Source organism: Dama dama, chromosome 19 (genome assembly GCF_033118175.1).
Source record: "Dama dama isolate Ldn47 chromosome 19, ASM3311817v1, whole genome shotgun sequence".
In the NCBI taxonomy this organism is placed as follows: Eukaryota; Metazoa; Chordata; class Mammalia; order Artiodactyla; family Cervidae; genus Dama; species Dama dama.
The window spans coordinates 15,396,007-15,414,461 of record NC_083699.1 but is presented as its reverse complement, the minus strand read 5'-3'; the positions used below and the strand labels follow the sequence as shown (position 1 = coordinate 15,414,461).

At 40.3% G+C, this 18,455-nt stretch overlaps 1 protein-coding gene across 1 annotated transcript; it reads right to left on the bottom strand.

The window, feature by feature from the left end:
- Positions 1-3,431: 3,431 nt before the first annotated feature.
- OTOL1 (otolin 1) lies at positions 3,432-16,224 on the bottom strand. The gene is made up of 4 exons (XM_061167865.1): positions 15,864-16,224; positions 8,566-8,655; positions 5,520-5,591; positions 3,432-4,330 (listed from the first exon to the last, which is right to left on the bottom strand). The coding sequence occupies exons 1-4, from the start codon at positions 16,222-16,224 to the stop codon at positions 3,432-3,434; spliced, it is 1,422 nt and encodes a 473-aa protein (XP_061023848.1).
- Between the last annotated feature and the right edge of the window lie 2,231 nt (positions 16,225-18,455).

Genomic DNA, 18,455 nt, shown 5'->3' with positions numbered 1-18,455 from the left:
AAGGGACACCACGGTGCCACTTCACTCTTGTAGCAGAGAGTGGCATAAAGAACCTAGAAGCCACTTCCTAAAGCCATCCCTAAGGCTAAGAGCTGGGATGCCCTGGGGAAAGCTCATAACTAACCACCAATCTTGTACCTTAACCCCAAACTCTTAACTTCAGACTTCCTATAAAATGTTTATCACAAACACACATGCAAGACACGACTGGATATCATAAAGCCTCCGTGTGAACTGTTGCTGGCCCTCTTCCCAGCTGCCTTTTACATCACATCCTTTGATGTGGTTCCTCTTGCATCTTCCTCAGCTAGCTGGCTCTCAGCCTCCCCAAGTCCCTCCAACCCAAAGATGGAGACGGCATAAATTAAAAAATAAATCTGTAAGAGCTCTTTGTTTTTGTTCAGTCGCCCAGTTGTGTCCGACTGTTTGCAAACCCATGGACTGCAGCATGCCAGACCTCTGTCCGTTACCGTCTCCCAAAGTTTGCCTAAGTTCATGTCCATTGCATTGGTGATGCCATCCAGCCATCTCATCCTCTGACGCCCTCTTCTCCTTCAGCCCTTGATCTTTTCCAGCATCAGGGACTTTTCCAATGAGTCAGCTGTTCACATCAAATGACCAAAATACTGGAGTTTCAACTTCAGCATCAGTCCTTCCATCGAGTACTCAGGGTTGATTTCCCTTAAGATTGGCTGGTTTGATCTCCTTGCTGTCCAAGGGACTCTCAGGAGTCTTCTCCAACATCACAGTTCGAAGGCATTGATTCTTCAGTGCTCCATCTTCTTTACAGTCGTGGCCACTGGGAAGACCATAGCCTTGACTATATGGACTTTTGTCGGCAGAGTAATGGCTCTGTTTTTCAGCACACTGTCTAGCTTTCCTTCCAAGAAGCAAATATTTTCTGGTTTCATGGCTGCAGTCACCATCTGCAGTGACTTCAGAGCCCAAGAGGAAGAGATTTTTCACTACTTCCACCTTTTCCCTCTCTATTTGCCATGGAGTAATGGGGCTAGATGCCATGATCTTAGGTTTTTAATATTTAGTTTTAAGCTGGCTCTTTCACTCTCCTCCTTTGCCTTCATCAAGAGGCTGTTTAGTTCCTCTTCGCTTTCTGCCATTAGAGTGGTATCATCTGCATATCTGAGGTTATTGATGTTTCTCCCACCTATCTTGATTCCAGCTTATAACTCATCCAGCCTGGTATTTCTCATGATGTGATCAGTGTATAGATTAAGTGAATAGGATGACAGTCCTGTCCTATTCTCTCAATCTTGAACCAGTTAGTTGTTCCATACAGTGTTCTAACTGTTGCTTCTTGACCTGCATACAGGTTTCTCAGGAAGCAGGTAAGATGGTCTGTTATTCCCATCTCTTTAAAAGCTTTCCACAGTTTATTATGATCCACACAAGTCTTTGGTGTAGTTGATAAAACAGAGGTGGATGTTTTTCTGGAATTCCCTAGCTTTCTCTATGATCCACAGAATGTTGGCAATTTGATCTCTAATTCCTCTTCCTTTTCTAAATGCAGCTTGGTTCACCTAATGCTGAATCTTAGCATGCAAGATTTTAAGCATGAACCTTACTAACATGGAAAATGAGTGCAGTTGTCTGATGGTTAGCACATTCTTTAGTACTACCCTTCTTGGGAATTAGGGTGAGGATTGACCTTTTCCAGTCCTGTGGCCACTGCTGGGTCTTCCAGATTTGCTGACATATTGAATGCAACATCTTGATGCCATCATCCTTTAAGGTTTTAAATAGTTCTAATGGAATTCAGTCACATCCACTACTTTATTATAAGAGCATACAGAGAGACAACACTGTAAGTTCCTGGAATCTCTTCACTATCCCATCCTCAAATTGGAAAAGAAAATTCTAAGTACAAGTATTACTATTTTAATCACTTGAAAATTCTTACCCTCTCTCTGACAAATACAAGCAAAGCCACAATTAAAGCAATATTACAATCTAAATAGAGAAGAATTTGCTGAAGGAAGGGCAAACTCTTGAGAGTAAACTTTACCCCAGCCTGCTGGGTAATCTTTGGATGAGAAACTAATGCAGTATTTCCAAAATTGGCATCTTACAGAATGCTGTTCCACGGGATGTTGCTTGATGAATTCTGTATTCAAAATAAGTATAGGATCATTGGATAAAGCAAAGTTAAACAAATTTATTTTCTGTGGGAATGTCAGGGACTACATTCACATGCTTTATAAACCTTTAAGAGGGAGACAGAATATAACATTTTCAACATTTGTTTGACACAGAATCCATTCTTTGCAGTAGCTCATAAAAACAACTTCCAGTAATGGTTTTCCTCTGAATATAGTTTGGGAAACATTTATCAAAAATGAATTATGTTTTTCAGAGTTTATCTGGCAAAGCAAAGCCAGAAAATCCGCCATCACCCAGTCCCTTATCTGACCACCAAGATTTGCAAATCTGTATAACTATATGCCTTCATTAAACCAAATTCAATTTAGAGTCAATAAATTCACTTCTTTTAAAAAAAATGAGGCTGCTAAGTTATTACATATTCACAGTATTAAATAGTCACATTGCAAATGAATTCCCAATACTCACCTGTTCCAGCAGTGTTATTACTGAATAACCAGAATTAATTATTTTAGAGGTTATAATGAAGCCAAAGAATTTATCCAAATTAAATATTCTTCCATAAAGAAAGGGCTGAAATTTTAGATCAATAATGATTTAATTTTCCTCTGGAATCTTTGGGGGGGGGAGCATTCAATTCTTCTAAGCACAATAATTAAATGAATGGTTGGATCTTTGCTATGATGAAGCAATATCTTTATCAACTTTCTTTTTATCTTTTACCCAACACACAAGTCCATATAATACAGGTTTTTTAATGAGCAAACACTTACACAGTGATTAATTTTAAAGATACTTTAGCTAGTCTTTATTATTCTTTCTGTGTTTTCACCCTGAATTAAACTAACATGGCACTAGTTCCATTTCATTGGAAGGCAATCCTCCCAACAGAATTAAAAATTTTTGAGAAATATCTGCCCACTGTATGTCATCTGTTAGCCTCATATTCACACAGAAGACAGTTATATACATGTGTATGAAATATAGAAAATATTTAGTAAGAATATATTTATTATAAATCTTCATATTTTTATATACAGATATTGTTATTTAAAGGACATAAGAAATGCCATTATAATGCTAAAATGAAAAAACCTAGCTACAAAATTAATAGATACATGCTCTCAAATATGTGTAAATATTCTTAAAGGTGATGTCTTAAAATAGGAATTATTCAACCTAAGTGATACCATTTTTTCTTTTCTGTATTATTTTTATAATTATGAAAATAATGAAGGTTATTTTTTCCAACAGCACTACCCAGTGTTACTTGACTTCTACCAAACCCAAACTAGAGTGTTGAAGACATAAGATTATGGTGAAATGCCAGGGTTTTCATCTGGGTACAAAAGGAACCCAGTAAAAATGCTGTCATCCTCAGCACTGACATACACCCCATTCCAATCCTTTGAAACTTCCAGCCAGACTTGGTCCCCTGCTCTTAATTTCAGGATGATGAGGAGAGAGGTCTGGTCTATTTCATGGCCATAGAGCGTCTCTCTGGACTTGAACTGCTTCCTATTCCAGGCCACCAGGCTGATCCGAGCAGGTCGACCCCTCACAGTGATGTGGTAGGAGAAAACATAGGCCCCAGGAACACTACAGTTAAATTTCCCAGTGACAGGGCTATAATTCCCTTGGTCATTATAGAGAACCTTGTCAAACTTGATAGGGGCGTTGGGAGGAGGGAAGGGCTTGGATAAAGCGGCACTGAAAGCCGACCGTGGGACTCTGGCCCCCTCCCCCTTGGAGCCCTTGAGGCCCCGAGAACCCTTCTTCCCGATTGACCCCCTGACCCCTTTGCTCCCCAGCTCGCCCTTGGGTCCTGCAGGTCCCACGAGACCAGGAGGACCCAACTCTCCCTTTTCTCCTTTGGCTCCTGGATCACCGGGCACCCCAGGCAGGCCGTCTGAGCCACTTTTCCCTTCCGTTCCACTATCTCCTTTGCTGCCTTTCTCTCCTTTAATGCCCTCCTCGCCTTTTTCTCCCTTTCCTCCCCTTTCCCCGGAATCTCCACCGTAGCCCTTGTCCCCCACTTCGCCCTTCTCTCCCTTGGCGCCAGGCTCTCCATTCAAGCCGGGTGCTCCTATAGGCCCTCTGTCTCCTTTATCTCCTTTGGTCCCATTGGCACACGGGTCCCCTTTCGAGCCTTTTTGTCCTTCCACTCCTGTTGGGCCAATGTTTCCTGTGTCCCCCTTAGGACCAATTCCACCTGGAATGGAAAATTTAAATCATGGTTAAGGCTCACATAGGGTATGACCAGGATGCTATTATCAGTGTATTGATGTGCTCAGCCTGTGTCTGACTTTTTGCTGCCCCATGGACTGTAACCCTCAAGGGTCCTCTGTCCATGGAATTTCCCAGGCAAGAATACCGGACTGGGATGCCGTTTTCTTCTCCAGGGGATCTTCCTGACCCAGAGATCAAACCTGCATCTCTTGCATCTCCTACATTGGCAGGCGGGTTCTTTACCAGCTGAGGCTATTATCAGAGAGCTCACAAAAGGAAATAGAACCTCCTAACTGGAACTGGAAATCTGGTGGCGCGGAGGAGACTCTTATACTGAGCCATTCAAATAAAGCTACTCTCTCATAAGGGGAAGAGCTAATGCTACTGAAAAGAAATAGCTTATATTTAGATATTGTGTATTGACTGTTAAGATGAGGAAGTATTAGAACTATAATTGCCCACTGTGTTCTATTACACTTTGCATTTTGGCCCAATCCAGCTATTCTCATACATCTCTACATTGCCCATCAAAACCCAGAATCTTCCAGGGAAAGAACCTCAACCTGGAAAGGTTGAGGTATCTTTTCCCCAAGGACAGCTAGAGAGAGGAGCAGAGCTCAGATACTTCTACCATCTCCAGACTCCTAAACTAGTGCTGGTGACATTCCACCATTCAGTACACTGAATTATTAGAAGATTATTAATAATTTATATTTCCCTTTGACCTCCTTGATAACTTTAACTACAAACAGGAAGAAAATTAAAGGCTATACTGCACATATGACTGCACACAATAGATATACTGATAAGCTCTTGAGAGTCCCTTGGACTGCAAGGAGACCCAACCAGTCCATCCTAAAGGAGATGAGTCCTGGGTGTTCATCGGAAGGACTGATGTTGAAGCTGAAACTCCAACACTTTGGCCATCTGATGCAAAGAGCTGACTCACTGGAAAAGACCCTGATGCTTGGAAAGATTGAGGGCAGGAGGAGAAGGGGACGACAGAGGATGAGATGGCTGGATGGCATCACCAACTCAATAGACATGGGTTTGGGTGGACTCCAGGAGTTGGTGATGGACAGGGATGCCTGGCCTGCTGTGGTTCATGGGGGTCGCAAAGAGTCGGACACAACTGAGCGACTGAACTGAACTGAACGGAACGGATAAGCTACCTGGTTCTCCAGGCTTTCCTGGGTATCCTGGAACTCCGCTTGCTCCTCGGTCCCCACGTTCTCCCTTGAGTCCTAAAGTGATACCAAGATTAGCTGTTTTCCAGCTATATTAATCACGATATAACTAACATTCCAGTGTTTCCTTTATCAAAATGTGTAAAGGTAAAGACAATATGGGAAAAGAATTCATTGAGCATCATTAGGAACATTTTATTCCAATTGATGGTAAGCCATTTAAAGGAACCACTTAAAGGATTTGGAGGCAGTGCCAAAGCTCTTCGGACAGAGTTCAGCTTTTGCCTCAGCATTCTTGTAGCTTTTCAGATCTCATACAAAACTCATGATATCCTGCTTTACATTATATACGTCTGTGTTTGTGCGCTTCCTATTATGAATTTTGAATGACAGTTTAAAAGTCCTCTTTTTTATATTCCTCACAATGCCTGAGAAATAGTGCCACGCACTGTATAAGCTGACACAGAGTACAACATTTTGCAATCAGCTAAAACTATTCATGCTAAAAACCCACTTAGGAAAAAAATATTGTCCTTGACATACATAGAGCATCAAGGAAAAGCTGATTTTCATTTTGTTTGGATGTTTTTCATATGCTCTTTGGGCAAATTATAAAACTGAAAATTCATGTTTTAAAAAAATTAAACTATCTGGGGTATTAGATATTTGCTGTATTACCACAAAATGAACTTTTATACTGGGCCTGGCCAAAGGCCAGCCTTATTACAGTACAGTCACTCTAGATTTATTTTAATTGTAAATGATAATAGCAAAAATAATAGTAATAACAATAACTAACTCTCATTGAGCATTTACTTTGCACCACATAATGTTCCAAACTCTTACCATGAATTTTTACATTTCAACCTTTTTAAATATAATATTAACATTTATTTGATAATAAAACAGTCTCTAATATAACAGGGAAACTCATATAACAAAGCACATTGCATCACCTGGGACGTTTTTCGTTTCCAAAAGTCTGTAGCATTTCTCATCAAGAAAGAGCAGATGTTTTTGTCAACACTTTGTCAACAGAAGAAGCTTAGGCATGAAAAAGTTTAGAAATTGGTACAGAGTCAAACATGATTGTATATAATATTGGTTGGCATCAATTTGCCAGCCATATTATTTATGATATAACCAACATAATTTGTTTCATTTTTGCCAGGGAAAAAGAAACCCTAAACCAAATTAAAAGTCATGAGAAAAGACTCAGCCAAATTTCATAAGACTAGCTAGAGAAATCCACCTCCATCCCCCCCACCCCTGCCACCCCGCCATAAGCCAGTCAGCAGAGTTTTCTAAGTAGCTGGCTCTTCCATTATCATTCCACATGAAATTTAAATTTTGGAAATTAACCCATAGGCCATCAGGAAAATGTCTGTATACTTTTCAAGGGAACGTAACTATGAATGGAAGTGAAGGAATAATTCTATTCCCAGTCCTTGTCAATATTCATATCCTGACCTTCACTGCACAGTTACTCTGATTCTCGAGTTCATTTAAAGAGTTTAACGACTTACAATGAACTTAATCAGATAATGATTATCCAAAATGCAGTCATTCTACTCATTTATTTTTTTCACTGTAAGTCTTAAGCAAGAGTCCAAGTTAAGTGGAAGTAAAAGGAAAGTACAGTTGTCACTTTATAGACTGGCTAAATGAATTTCTACTTTTGATCCTTCATCAAAGCATATTCTTAAGAACTTTATTTTACAATACTTGCCTGTTTTTTTTCTTCTACTTGCAAAAGTCTAACTTCCAAAATGTATGAATCACTGGGGAAGTTCATCACTCATCTTTATTTCACAGAGCTTTCTGCTAACATAAGTCAGCCACAGAAGGATTAAATGTTTCCGAGAATGAAAATCGCCTAACTGACAAGTGTGAAGTGGCTCTCTCTTACCTTAGCATCTTTTCTGAGTAATTACTTCACTGAATGTTCTACCAGAAATGAGTTAGGCAGTTCCTGAGCCATGCAGAGGGTGATGTATAGATGATATTAGATTTTTTGACTTGTGACACTGAGGCTAAGACATTTACCTTGATGGATAGATGGTATTTCTACAGGCTGGTGGTATTCCCTGAGGAATTTCTAAATGTCCCAGTGAATCTGTAACCTTTCTTCAATACCTCAAAGCACTTACAGAGCCAAGGATTTCCCCGGGCTGGACACCCTCTTTGCTGATAAATCTGTGGAATTATAGAATTTCTGAGCTGGAAAAGATCTAGTAAAGCACACAAAACAACAAATCTTCTTTAAACAGAGTATAAAGAAATATCTAGTCTAGTCCCCTCAATATCCAGTTGAGGTAAAGTGATGGGTCCAAGGTCACTGCAATTAGCCTGATATCTTCTATTTTAATTCAGTTTTCTTCCCACCGTTGACACCACCCCTGATTTGAGAGAGCTAAAGGATATGTCATATTTTTCTTAGCAGGTAGGCCATTTGTCTAAACGGAATATTCTAGAGGATTACCTGCTCTGATTAGTTTTATCTAGTAGGAAGTTAATTTGCATCATAAAGAAGAACTCAAAGGGTAATATATAGGAAAATATCCCCTTGAATTATCTGACATTCCATTGGTTAGGGCTCTGTAGTGTTCCACTACAGACGGCATGGGTTTGATCCCTGGTCAGGGAATTAAGATCCTGCAAGCTGCAAGGTGTTGGCAAATTAAAACAATAGAAAAGCATGCTTCCCCAGAGTCTCTGTGCCCTGTGGCTCCATCACTGGGTCAGCCAGGTGGACTATGAGAAATAGAAAAGATGTGTGTGTGTGTGTGTGTGTGTGTGTGTGTGTGTTGTGAAAGAGAGATTACCAGGCAAGTTTAAAATTCTCAGTTGGCTATTTATAAAGTTAACATTTTAATATCAAATGTAACTCATAGTATGTCTTACCAAGTTTTTACATTTTAAAAACTTGATCCACCTGCAAGAAGCTGGTATTTACTTAGCAAGCTGCTCTTCTTAAAAATGATGCAGAACATCTGTTGAGTTTCGACATGAAATGAATATAATCACCTACCTTTCTCTCCTTTCTGGCCTTTTGGACCTTGGGGTCCAACAATTCCTGGTGACCCTGGGATCCCTATATCACCAGCCTCTCCCTTAAAACCTGGAAATGAGATTTAAAAGCCATCAGGGCAGGGAAATTCTCTTCTGAAATTCACTAGTTCAAAAACAGCAGTCACTTTATTGAGGCCAATGATTGTCAGTGTCCTAATGATAAGACCTGGGTGAAAATTAACTATTACAGAGTTCTAAGGACAATATTTTTGTCTGATTTGCAATTTTGCACTACCTGAATAGATAAATTGAGCCCATTAGTACTTGTCACTGAATTCATGGCAGTGATCAAATGATTCAGAGAAGCAGTACTATATCAAACAATAGGAACAAAATATTATCTGACTCTTAAGCTCATGTGGACTGCACTTTCAAATAAGAAGTAAAACCAGAATACCTAGCACTGTGGCTTTTCCCATTCCTTCTCTTAGGCACTGACTCGGGAACCACTGCAGAGTCCTACACACCAAGCATCCTGCTAGGTGTCAGGAATCAGCCATCAACATTCCAGCAGCCCCTTTTCCCCCATGGAGCTGAGAGCCCATAAAAGAGAAACATGAGCAAATAACCACACAAATAAATAGAAACGGCTACACTGCTTTTAGCAATGTGAGGAAAAGAAGAAGTTCCTATTGGAGATTGTGGTTTAAAAAAAAATTAACTTAAGGGATCGGAGTAGACATCCTGGAGAAAATAAGGGGGCATTAAGCTAAGACCTAATGAACAAATTAGAATTTTCCAAGACCGAAAAAAGAAAAAAAAAAAACAAAAAGATGAGTATTTCAGGAAAAACAGCAGTGGACAAGACCATGAACAGACCTAGCGATCAGGGTAAAGAAGGCCAAGGGGCAAATGGTGTGGGGTTCATAACGTCACTAGTTCCTTGCTTGTCCCAGCAGTCTGGATCCCTTCTACTTACCTGGGCCACACAGAGACCCAGGCCAAAGACAGTTATCCTTCCTGCAACCCCAGCCTTGTTTAAGCATAGGAACTGTTTTGCAACCCCTGACTGGAATAATTTGTGGCCAGTTTCTTTGAAAGTTAACCCTATAGATAACTGCACTCAATTAAATTGTAATCTTTCATCTTAATTATTACAATTAATGCTGATGGAATGCAGAAAATTATATTCAATCTGTTGAATTTCCTCTTTGAAAGAACACTGTATTTGTTTGGATGAAGCACTTTAATAAATTGCTTGCAATGGAGGTTAAGGCTGAAGGCACGCTTAAATGGTGGTTAAGCTCCTCTGTCTAGAAGAGCGGAAAGAGCAGAAAGGAAAGTAGTGGAGAAAAAATGGGGGTGGGGGTGGGGGTGGGGCAGAAGCAAGCAAGGGCGGTTAGTCACTGTGCAATGATCCCCTTTTTCATGACACCCAAATGCCTGATGTGGTCATGAGGGAAATGATAAAGGGCAGTGTCCAGGTCGGCACAGGGAGCATAAAGCAACTGTCTGCAAGGTTACAAGGGGGTTACAAGGTTACAATCTAATGGGGCTACTCTTCCATCTAGGTGAGACCTACATCCTGATTAGTTTAGTGTAAATACCAGAAGCCTAGACTTAATTGAAGAGCTGGGGCTGGAAGCTGCAAAAATTGAGTTTGATTCCAGGTTCAACACTCTCAGGTTACATGACCTCTAGAATTACATAAAACTCTCTGAAATGCAATTAAATCATCCATTGACATGTAATAATATTTTAAACATTTTCTACAAAGATGAGAAACAATAAAGTGCTTAAGAGTTCTTGGCACCCAGTAGGTAATTCAGTCATGTCTGACTCTTTGTGACCCCATGGACTACAGCATGCCAGGCTTTCCTGTCCTTCACCAACTCTCAGAGCTTACTCAAACTCATGTCCATTGAATCAGTGATGCCATCCAACCATCTCATCCTTTGCTGTCCCCTTCTCCTCCTGCCTTCAATCTTTCCCAGCACCAGAGTCTTTTCCAATGAGTCAGTTCTTCGGATCAGGTGGTCAAAGTACTGGAGTTTCAGCTTCAGCATCAGTCCTTCCAATGAATATTCAGGATTGATTTCCTTTAAGATTGACTGGTTGGATCTCCTTGCAGTCCAAGGGACTCTCAAGAGTCTTTTAGTCTTTTCCAACACCACAGTTCAAAAGCACCAGTTCTTCAGTGCCGTACCTTCTCTATGGTCCAACTCTCACATCCATACATAGTTACTGGAAAACCAGAGTTTTGACTATATGGACCTTTGTTGACAAAGTAATGTCTCTGTTTTTTAATAGTCTGTCTAGGTTTGTCATAGCTTTTCTTCCAAGGAGCAAGCATCTTTTAATTTCATGGCTGCAGTCACCATCTGCAGTGATTTTGGAGTTCAGACATCTTGGAGTGCAAAGTCAATTGGGCCTTAGGAAGCACCACTATGAGCAAAACCACTGGAGGTGATGGAATTCCAGTTGAGCTATTTCAAGTCCTAAAAGATGATGCTGTTAAAGTGCTGCACTCAGAATACCAGCAAATTTGGAAAGCTCAGCAGTGGCTACAGGACTAGAAAAGGTCAGTTTTCATTTCAATCCCAAGAAGGGCAGTGCCAAGGACTTGTTCAAACTACCATACAATTGTACTCATCTCACATGCTAGTAAAGTAATGTTGAAAATTTTCCAAGCTAGGCTTTAACAGTATGTGAACCAAGAACTTCCAGATGTTCAAGCTGGTTTTAGAAAAGGCAGAGGAACCAGAGATCAAATTGTCAACATCCGTTGGATCACAGAAAAAAGCAAGAGAATTCCAGAAGAACATCTACTTCTGCTTCATTTACTATGCTAAAGCCTTTGACTGTGTGGATCACAACAAACTGTGGAAAATTCTTAAAGAGATGGGAAGACCAGACCACCTTACCTGCCTCCTGAGAAATCTGTATGCAGGTCAAGAAGCAACAGTTAGAAGTGGACATGGAACAGACTAGTTCCAAATTGGGAAAGAAGTCCATTAAGGTGTATATTGTCAGCCTGCTTGTTTAACTTATATGCAGAGTCAGTTCAGTTCAGTTCAGTTCAGTTCAGTCATTCAGTCGTATCTGACGCTTTGCGACCCCATGAATCGCAGCATGCCAGGCCTCCCTGTCCATCACCAACTCCCGGAGTTTACTCAAACTCATGCCCATCGAGTCGGTGATGCCATCCAGCCATTTCATCCTCTGTCATCCCCTTCTCCTCCTGCCCCTAATCCCTCCCAGCATCAGGGCCTTTTCCAACGAGTCAATTCTTCTCATGAGGTGGCCAAAGTATTGGAGTTTCAGCTTCAAAATCAGCTCTACCAATGAACACCCAGGACTGATCTCCTTTAGGATGGACTGGTTGGATCTCCTTGCAGTCCAAGGGACTCTCAAGAGTCTTCTCCAACACCACAGTTCAAAAGCATCAATTTTTTGGTGCTCAGCTTTCTTCCCAGTCCAACTCTCACATCCACACATGACCACTGGAAAAACCATAGCCTTGACTAGACAGACCTTTGTTGGCAAAGTAATGTCTCTGCTTTTAAATATGCTATCCAGGTTGATCACAACTTTCCTTCCAAGGAGTAAGCGTATTTTAATTTCATGGCTGCAGTCACAACCTGCAGTGATTTTGGAGTCCAAAAAAATAAAGTCTGACACTGTTTCCACTGTCTCCCCATCTATTTCCCATGAGGTGATGGAACCAAATGCTGTGATCTTAGTTTTCTGAATGTTAAGCTTTAAGCCAACTTTTTCACTCTCCTCTTTCACTTTCATCAAGAGGCTTTTTAGTTCCTCCTCACTTTCTGCCATAGGGTGGTGTCATCTGCATATCTGAGGTTATTGATATTTCTCCCAGCAATCTTGATTCCACCTTGTGCTTCTTCCAGCCCAGCGTTTCTCATGATGTACTCTGCATATAAGTTAAATAAGCAGGGTGACAATACACAGCCTTGACATACTCCTTTTCCTATTTGGAACCAGTCTGTTGTTCCATGTTCAGTTCTAACTGTTGCTTCCTGACCTGCATACAGGTTTTTCAAGAGGCAGGTCAGGTGGTCTGGTATTCCCATCTCTTTCAGAATTTTCCACAGTTTATTGTGATCCACACAGTCGAAGGCTTTGGCATAGTCAATAAAGCAGAAATAAATGTTTTTCTAGAACTCTCTTGCTTTTTTGATGATCCAGCGGATATTTGCAATTTGATCTCTGGTTCCTCTGCCTTTTCTAAAACCAGCTTGAACATCTGGAAGTTCACGGTTCATGTATTGCTGAAGCCTGGCTTGGAGAATTTTGAGCATTACTTTACTAGCATGTAAGATGAGTGCAATTGTGCAGTAGTTTGAGCATTCTTTGGGATTGCCTTTCTTAGGGATTGGAATGAAAACTGACCTTTTCCAGTCCTGTGGCCACTGCTGAGTTTTCCAAATTTGCTGGCATATTGAGTGCAGCACTTTCACAGCATCATCTTTCAGGATTTGAAATAGCTGAACTGGAATTCCATCACATCCACTAGCTTTGTTCATAGTGATGCTTTCTATGGCCCAACAGAGTACATCATGCTAAATGCGGGGCTGGATGAAGCACAAGTTGGAATCAAGTTTGCCAGGAGAAATATCAATAATCTCAGCTATGCAAATAACACCACCCTTATGGCAGAAAGTAAAGAAGAACTAAAGAACCTCTTGATGAAAGTGAAAGAGGAGAGTGAAAAAGCTGGCTTAAAACTCAACATTCAAAAAACTAAAATCATCGCACCCAACCCCATCACTTCATGGCAAATAGATGAGGAAACAATAGAAACAGTGACAGGTAGCTATTATCATAACTGAATTAAAGAAGCTGGAGATAAAAGTTTCAAATGGAATTTTACCTTTGCAAGATATTAGATACAGCTGTATACTTCAAAATACTTTCATTCAGAAACTGTAAAATTAGGCTCATGACTTTTTAAAGTCTACAGTTATTACTTGTATCACTGTAGATGATACAAATGTGATATATGTAATGTATGTGTGTTCATGTGACCAAGAACTAACAGATAATGAAAAAAACAAACAGTTGGGTTTGAGCAGGTTTATTTTCATTTTCAAGTTTGTTTAATGTTGTTTTTATACAACATAAGCATTGCACATTAGTACAATGCTTTTGACAAAATCATGGTTAACAAAGAGGGAAGAGGATGAGGGAAGGATAAATTAGGAGTTTGGGATTAGCAGATATAAACTAGTATATATAAAGTAAATAAACAACAAGGTCCTTCTGTATAGCACAGGAAACTATATTCAATATGCTGTAATAAACCATAATGTAAAAAATATGAAAAAGAATATGCATATATGGGCTTCCCTGGTGGCTCAGATGGTAAAGAATCTGCCTGCAATGCAGGAGACCCAGATTCAATCCCTGGGTTGGGAAGATCCCCTGATGAAGGGAATGACATCCCACTCCAGTATTCTTGCCTGGAAAATTCCATGGACAGAGGATCCTGGTAGGTTACAGACCAGAGGATCGCAAAGAGTTGGATACAGCTGAGTGACTAACACTTCACTTTTTTCTTTTCATACACACACACACACACATATGTATATATATAAACTGAGTCACTTTGCTATACACCAGAATCTAACACAACCCTGAAAATCATCTATGCTTCAATTAAGCAAATAAATAAAACAAGAAAACAATGTTTTTGAAACACTGGTAAAGCTAGAACAAATATCTATGAATCTCGAAAATAGGATCCTATCAGGTTCAGAATATTGCGCAGGATAAGAAAAGACTCCTACTACAACTAACCAGAAAAATAAACACAGTTTATTGAGTATGTGTTCTATTCTAGGCATCACACTGAGACCTTGTATATATGACCTCATTCAGGTCCCTTGAAGACTCCAAGAAGGTGCCATTATTCTTACCCCATTTTACTATTTTAGAAACTGACACTTGGAGTGCTAATGAAGTTTCCCCAAGGTAAGACCATGACAGCTTGACCTTCTGAACTCTCAAGCAGTCTGTCTATGGCAGAGCTAGTCAGACTAAGATATATGCATGCCCCAGGCAGTCCAATAACGTGGCACACCTTTAGAATATATGTCCTGAGTATTTGGAGTCTCGGCTCTGAGAACAGCCTAGCTAAATCCATCAGTGTAAGACAAAAGCCCTGGATGTTACAGCCTTAGAAAACAGTTTAGCAACCAGCTGTGTTTACTTGACCTTCCACTCCTCCCAAGCAGCTTTCCAGCCAGACTTGATACTGAAAGAAACCCTGGTAAATAATATAATTTCCCCAGTCTCATTAGGTCGCCAGTAATGTTGTGGCAACTCTGAAATCTTGGGACCCCAGACTCCTACCCAGCTCCCTTCCCCTTCAATTTCACCTCTGCATAAACACTGATCACATTTCCCAAAAGGTACCTGCAATAGGATGAAATGAACAAAAAGCTTAACAGGATGCAGAATTTCTGATTTTCTGACTTTTAAGTCCCTCAGGCAAGACACAACAAATATTTATATGTAATTCTGTCAGGGAATAGTGGATTTAAAACTGACATTCTGGTCTCACTTTTACCTTGAATTTACTGCTGTAGGACATGGGAAAGCTGAAACGTAGTAAAATAAAAGTGAGAGTATATTCATACTGCATGCATTAAAGATATTTAGAAATTTTGAAATATTTAACCATTATGTTCAATGACGACTACTGGGCAAGGAGATAGTGCTGCCTCAGAATTTCAATGAGAAGCTCACGGAATCCTGCCTTTATTCTCTACCTCACAGGTGTTCCGTTGCTAATCCTAACTACAAATAGCACTCCGAAAATCCATCAGTCAGTACACATCCTCACTAGACCACAGAACTTTCACTTCACCTTTTTACATCAGCCACTAATGAGGTGATTGCATAACTGGGAGAACTACATACCAGTCTACTGCTGGGAGGCTCAGTCTCTGCTCTGACCAGCACCATCCAATAGGACCTTCTGCAACAATGGAAATGCTCTCAATCTGTGCTGCCCTTTGGCCACTTGTGGCTGCTGAGCACGTGAAATGGGGCCAGTGTGACTGAAGAACTGAAATTTTAATCCCATTTCAGTTTAGTATTAACAGCTGCACGTGTGACTCTTTATCACACTGGGCAACGGAACCCATTGCATTTGTCACAATGTTATACCTAGGCTTGTCCCGCTGGCGTGATGGTGTAGAAACCCTCAGGCAATTCCACCACCAACCCACCACCTCTCAACTCCAAGTTTGTACAAGTGGGAAATATATGGCTGCGTGTATTTTCAAATACCTGGCTTTCCAGTCTGTCCCGGTTCTCCCTTTTGCCCTGGTCCAGATGAACAACAATCACAGCAATTCAAGAAGAAATCAGCAGTGTCAAGAGTGAGGTTTTCGGAGGGGAAGTGAGTGGCAGCATCAAAGGCAGAATCGAGGACTAAGGGGTCAGGGGTTGGCTCTGCCCTTTCAGCCGCTTCTCTGAAGGGGGCTCCTTCTTCTGGAGGTAGGCCACTGGATGGCTTTGGGCCCTTTGGCATCTCTTTTCCCTCAGATTTCTTCGTGAATTTGGTATATGGTGTGGTCTTGGCTACTGCGTCCATACTAGCAATAACCAAAATAATGAAAACGGCACAAAACCAAGAAAACATCCACATGTTTGAGGCTGAAAGATACAATGGGAATATATACACGTATCACGTGAGAACCAAATGAAAAGACTAAATGATATAGATATACACCTATATGAGAGGGATATATATACATATATGAACCATAAGATTGAACAGTAAGCATAATACTAAATGATTTATCTATGCTATATGTAAACATATACTTCAATTACAACAGAATATTTTATTGACTTAAAGTACTCACTGTAAGGAACAATTGCTTCAATTCTCCTTTCTGGTTGCTTTCCTACCGTTACATGTGCTAAAATATTGTTCTCAATCATTCAAATCATCTTGCCAAATAGAAAACATGATCTATAATAAATGCAACATATACTCTTACTAGCTCATATACTATGTGGAAAACAAGTAAGTAAAAAATCCTGACTGACCTCACTCAGATTTATAGGAATCAAATGCATTCGTGTTAGAGGGAGATGAAAAATATTGAGCTGAATAGTTTATTTCAGCAAACTCAATTATTTCAAGAAAAAAATACTGGTAAAGAGTGCTTAAATCTACTCAGGAAAATGGTCTTGTTGTGACAGCAATCTTTTGGAATCTGTTGTAATAAATGGAGAGAGAGAGAGAATGAAAAATTATAAATTTAGATAGGTGCTATATCTTTATATTCTTCACTTGTCATTTAACTCTCCAATTCTTTGCTTTATAATTTGAGGGTTTTTTCCCTGAAAACTCACATTTATCTCTGTATTATTTTAAAAGGCCAAATGGTGGCTATTCTTATTAAAGTTTTTATCAATGTTCACAGGGACATAAGATTCCTGATGAAATGAAATTTTGATCATAGTATTCCATTCCCCAGCAACTCCCAGCATTCCAGTGACTGCTCACAGATAGCCAGGGTTAGAAATGCATGATTTCTGAACAGAAAAGGAAGGCATGATTAGGATAAATAGTAAGAGAGTAAAGAGAGTGGAAAAACAGATAGTAACCACACCTACTGTTTATAGAATCCCTACAAAGAGTAGGCACCTTACATTCATCAATCCAATCTGTTCTCAAAACAGCCCCGCCAGGCAGGTTGACACACTCACCTTCACAGATGAGAAAACAGACATCAAGCGCTTACGAACCTTATTCAAGATCACACAACTTGTGAGCTATTAATTCAGAACTTAAATCCAGGTCTGTTTAACATCAAAGCCTCCACCCTTCCCCACAAATCATGTGACGTTTATATGGATGAGATTAAAGGGCAATAAATCCAAGGGTAGGATCAATGAAAGAGCTCTAGAGGAGACAGATATAAATCAAAGCAGATGAGAAGGGATAAAGGATGCTGTATTTCCAACATTATATAAAGATCCAAAAATGCTAACCTTCCTTTAAGCTGCTTTTGCTACTATATTTACCCTTTCAACCAACAGTAACTGAATAACCAACAGTGTTACAAGCACTGAGAAATTATATGTAGTGACATATGATAATATAGACTAAGCTATGGCCTCTGTTATGGACACAAAGGTCTATCTAGTCAAAGCTATGGCTTTTCCAGTAGTCACGTATGGATGTGAGAGTTGGACTATAAAGAAAGCTGAGCACCAAAGAATTGATGATTTTGAACCGTGGTGTTGGAGAAGACTCTTGAGAGTCCCTTGGACAGCAAGGAGATCAAACCAGTCCATCCTAAAGGAAATCAGTCCTGAATATTCATTGGAAGAACTGATGCTGAAGCTGAAACTCCAATACTTTGGCCAGTATTGGCCAAAGAACTGACTCATTGAAAAAGCCCCTGAGTCTGGGAAAGATTGAAGACAGGAGGAGAAGGGGATGACAGAGGATGAGTTGGTTGGAAGGCATCACTGACTCAATGGAATGAGTTTGAGCAAGCTCCAGGAGTTGGTGATGGACAGGGAAGCCTGGCATGCTGCAGTCCATGGGGTTGCAAAGAGTTGGACACAACTGAGCAACTGAACTGAACTGATGGCTTCTGCCCTCAGGGAGTTGACAATCTAGTAGCAAAGATAAGAAACTACAAAAGCAAAGAGAAAAGTGTGAAGAGCAGATGGTTATAAAGCATCTCTCCAAATACAGATCTTGCACCCCTCCTTCCCCCATCCCTGTAAGATTGAGCATATATACATGGTCGCTGTACATCAGTCAGCTAAACCCAGCCCCAGCCAAAACCAGACACAAAAATATTCTGCTTAGATATAATACAATTCAACTTTCATGAGTTCCTACAATTGCAT

Bases quoted from the DNA above. Each gene is read 5' to 3' on its own strand.
- OTOL1 (XM_061167865.1), bottom strand. From the start codon at position 16,224: ATGTGGATGTTTTCTTGGTTTTGTGCCGTTTTCATTATTTTGGTTATT. The intron at 5,592-8,565 runs GTAGGTGATTAT...GTATCACTTTAG, and splicing joins AGGCCAGAAAGGAGAGAAAG to GACTCAAGGGAGAACGTGGG. The intron at 4,331-5,519 runs GTAGCTTATCCG...TTTCCATTCCAG, and splicing joins AGGAAAGCCTGGAGAACCAG to GTGGAATTGGTCCTAAGGGG.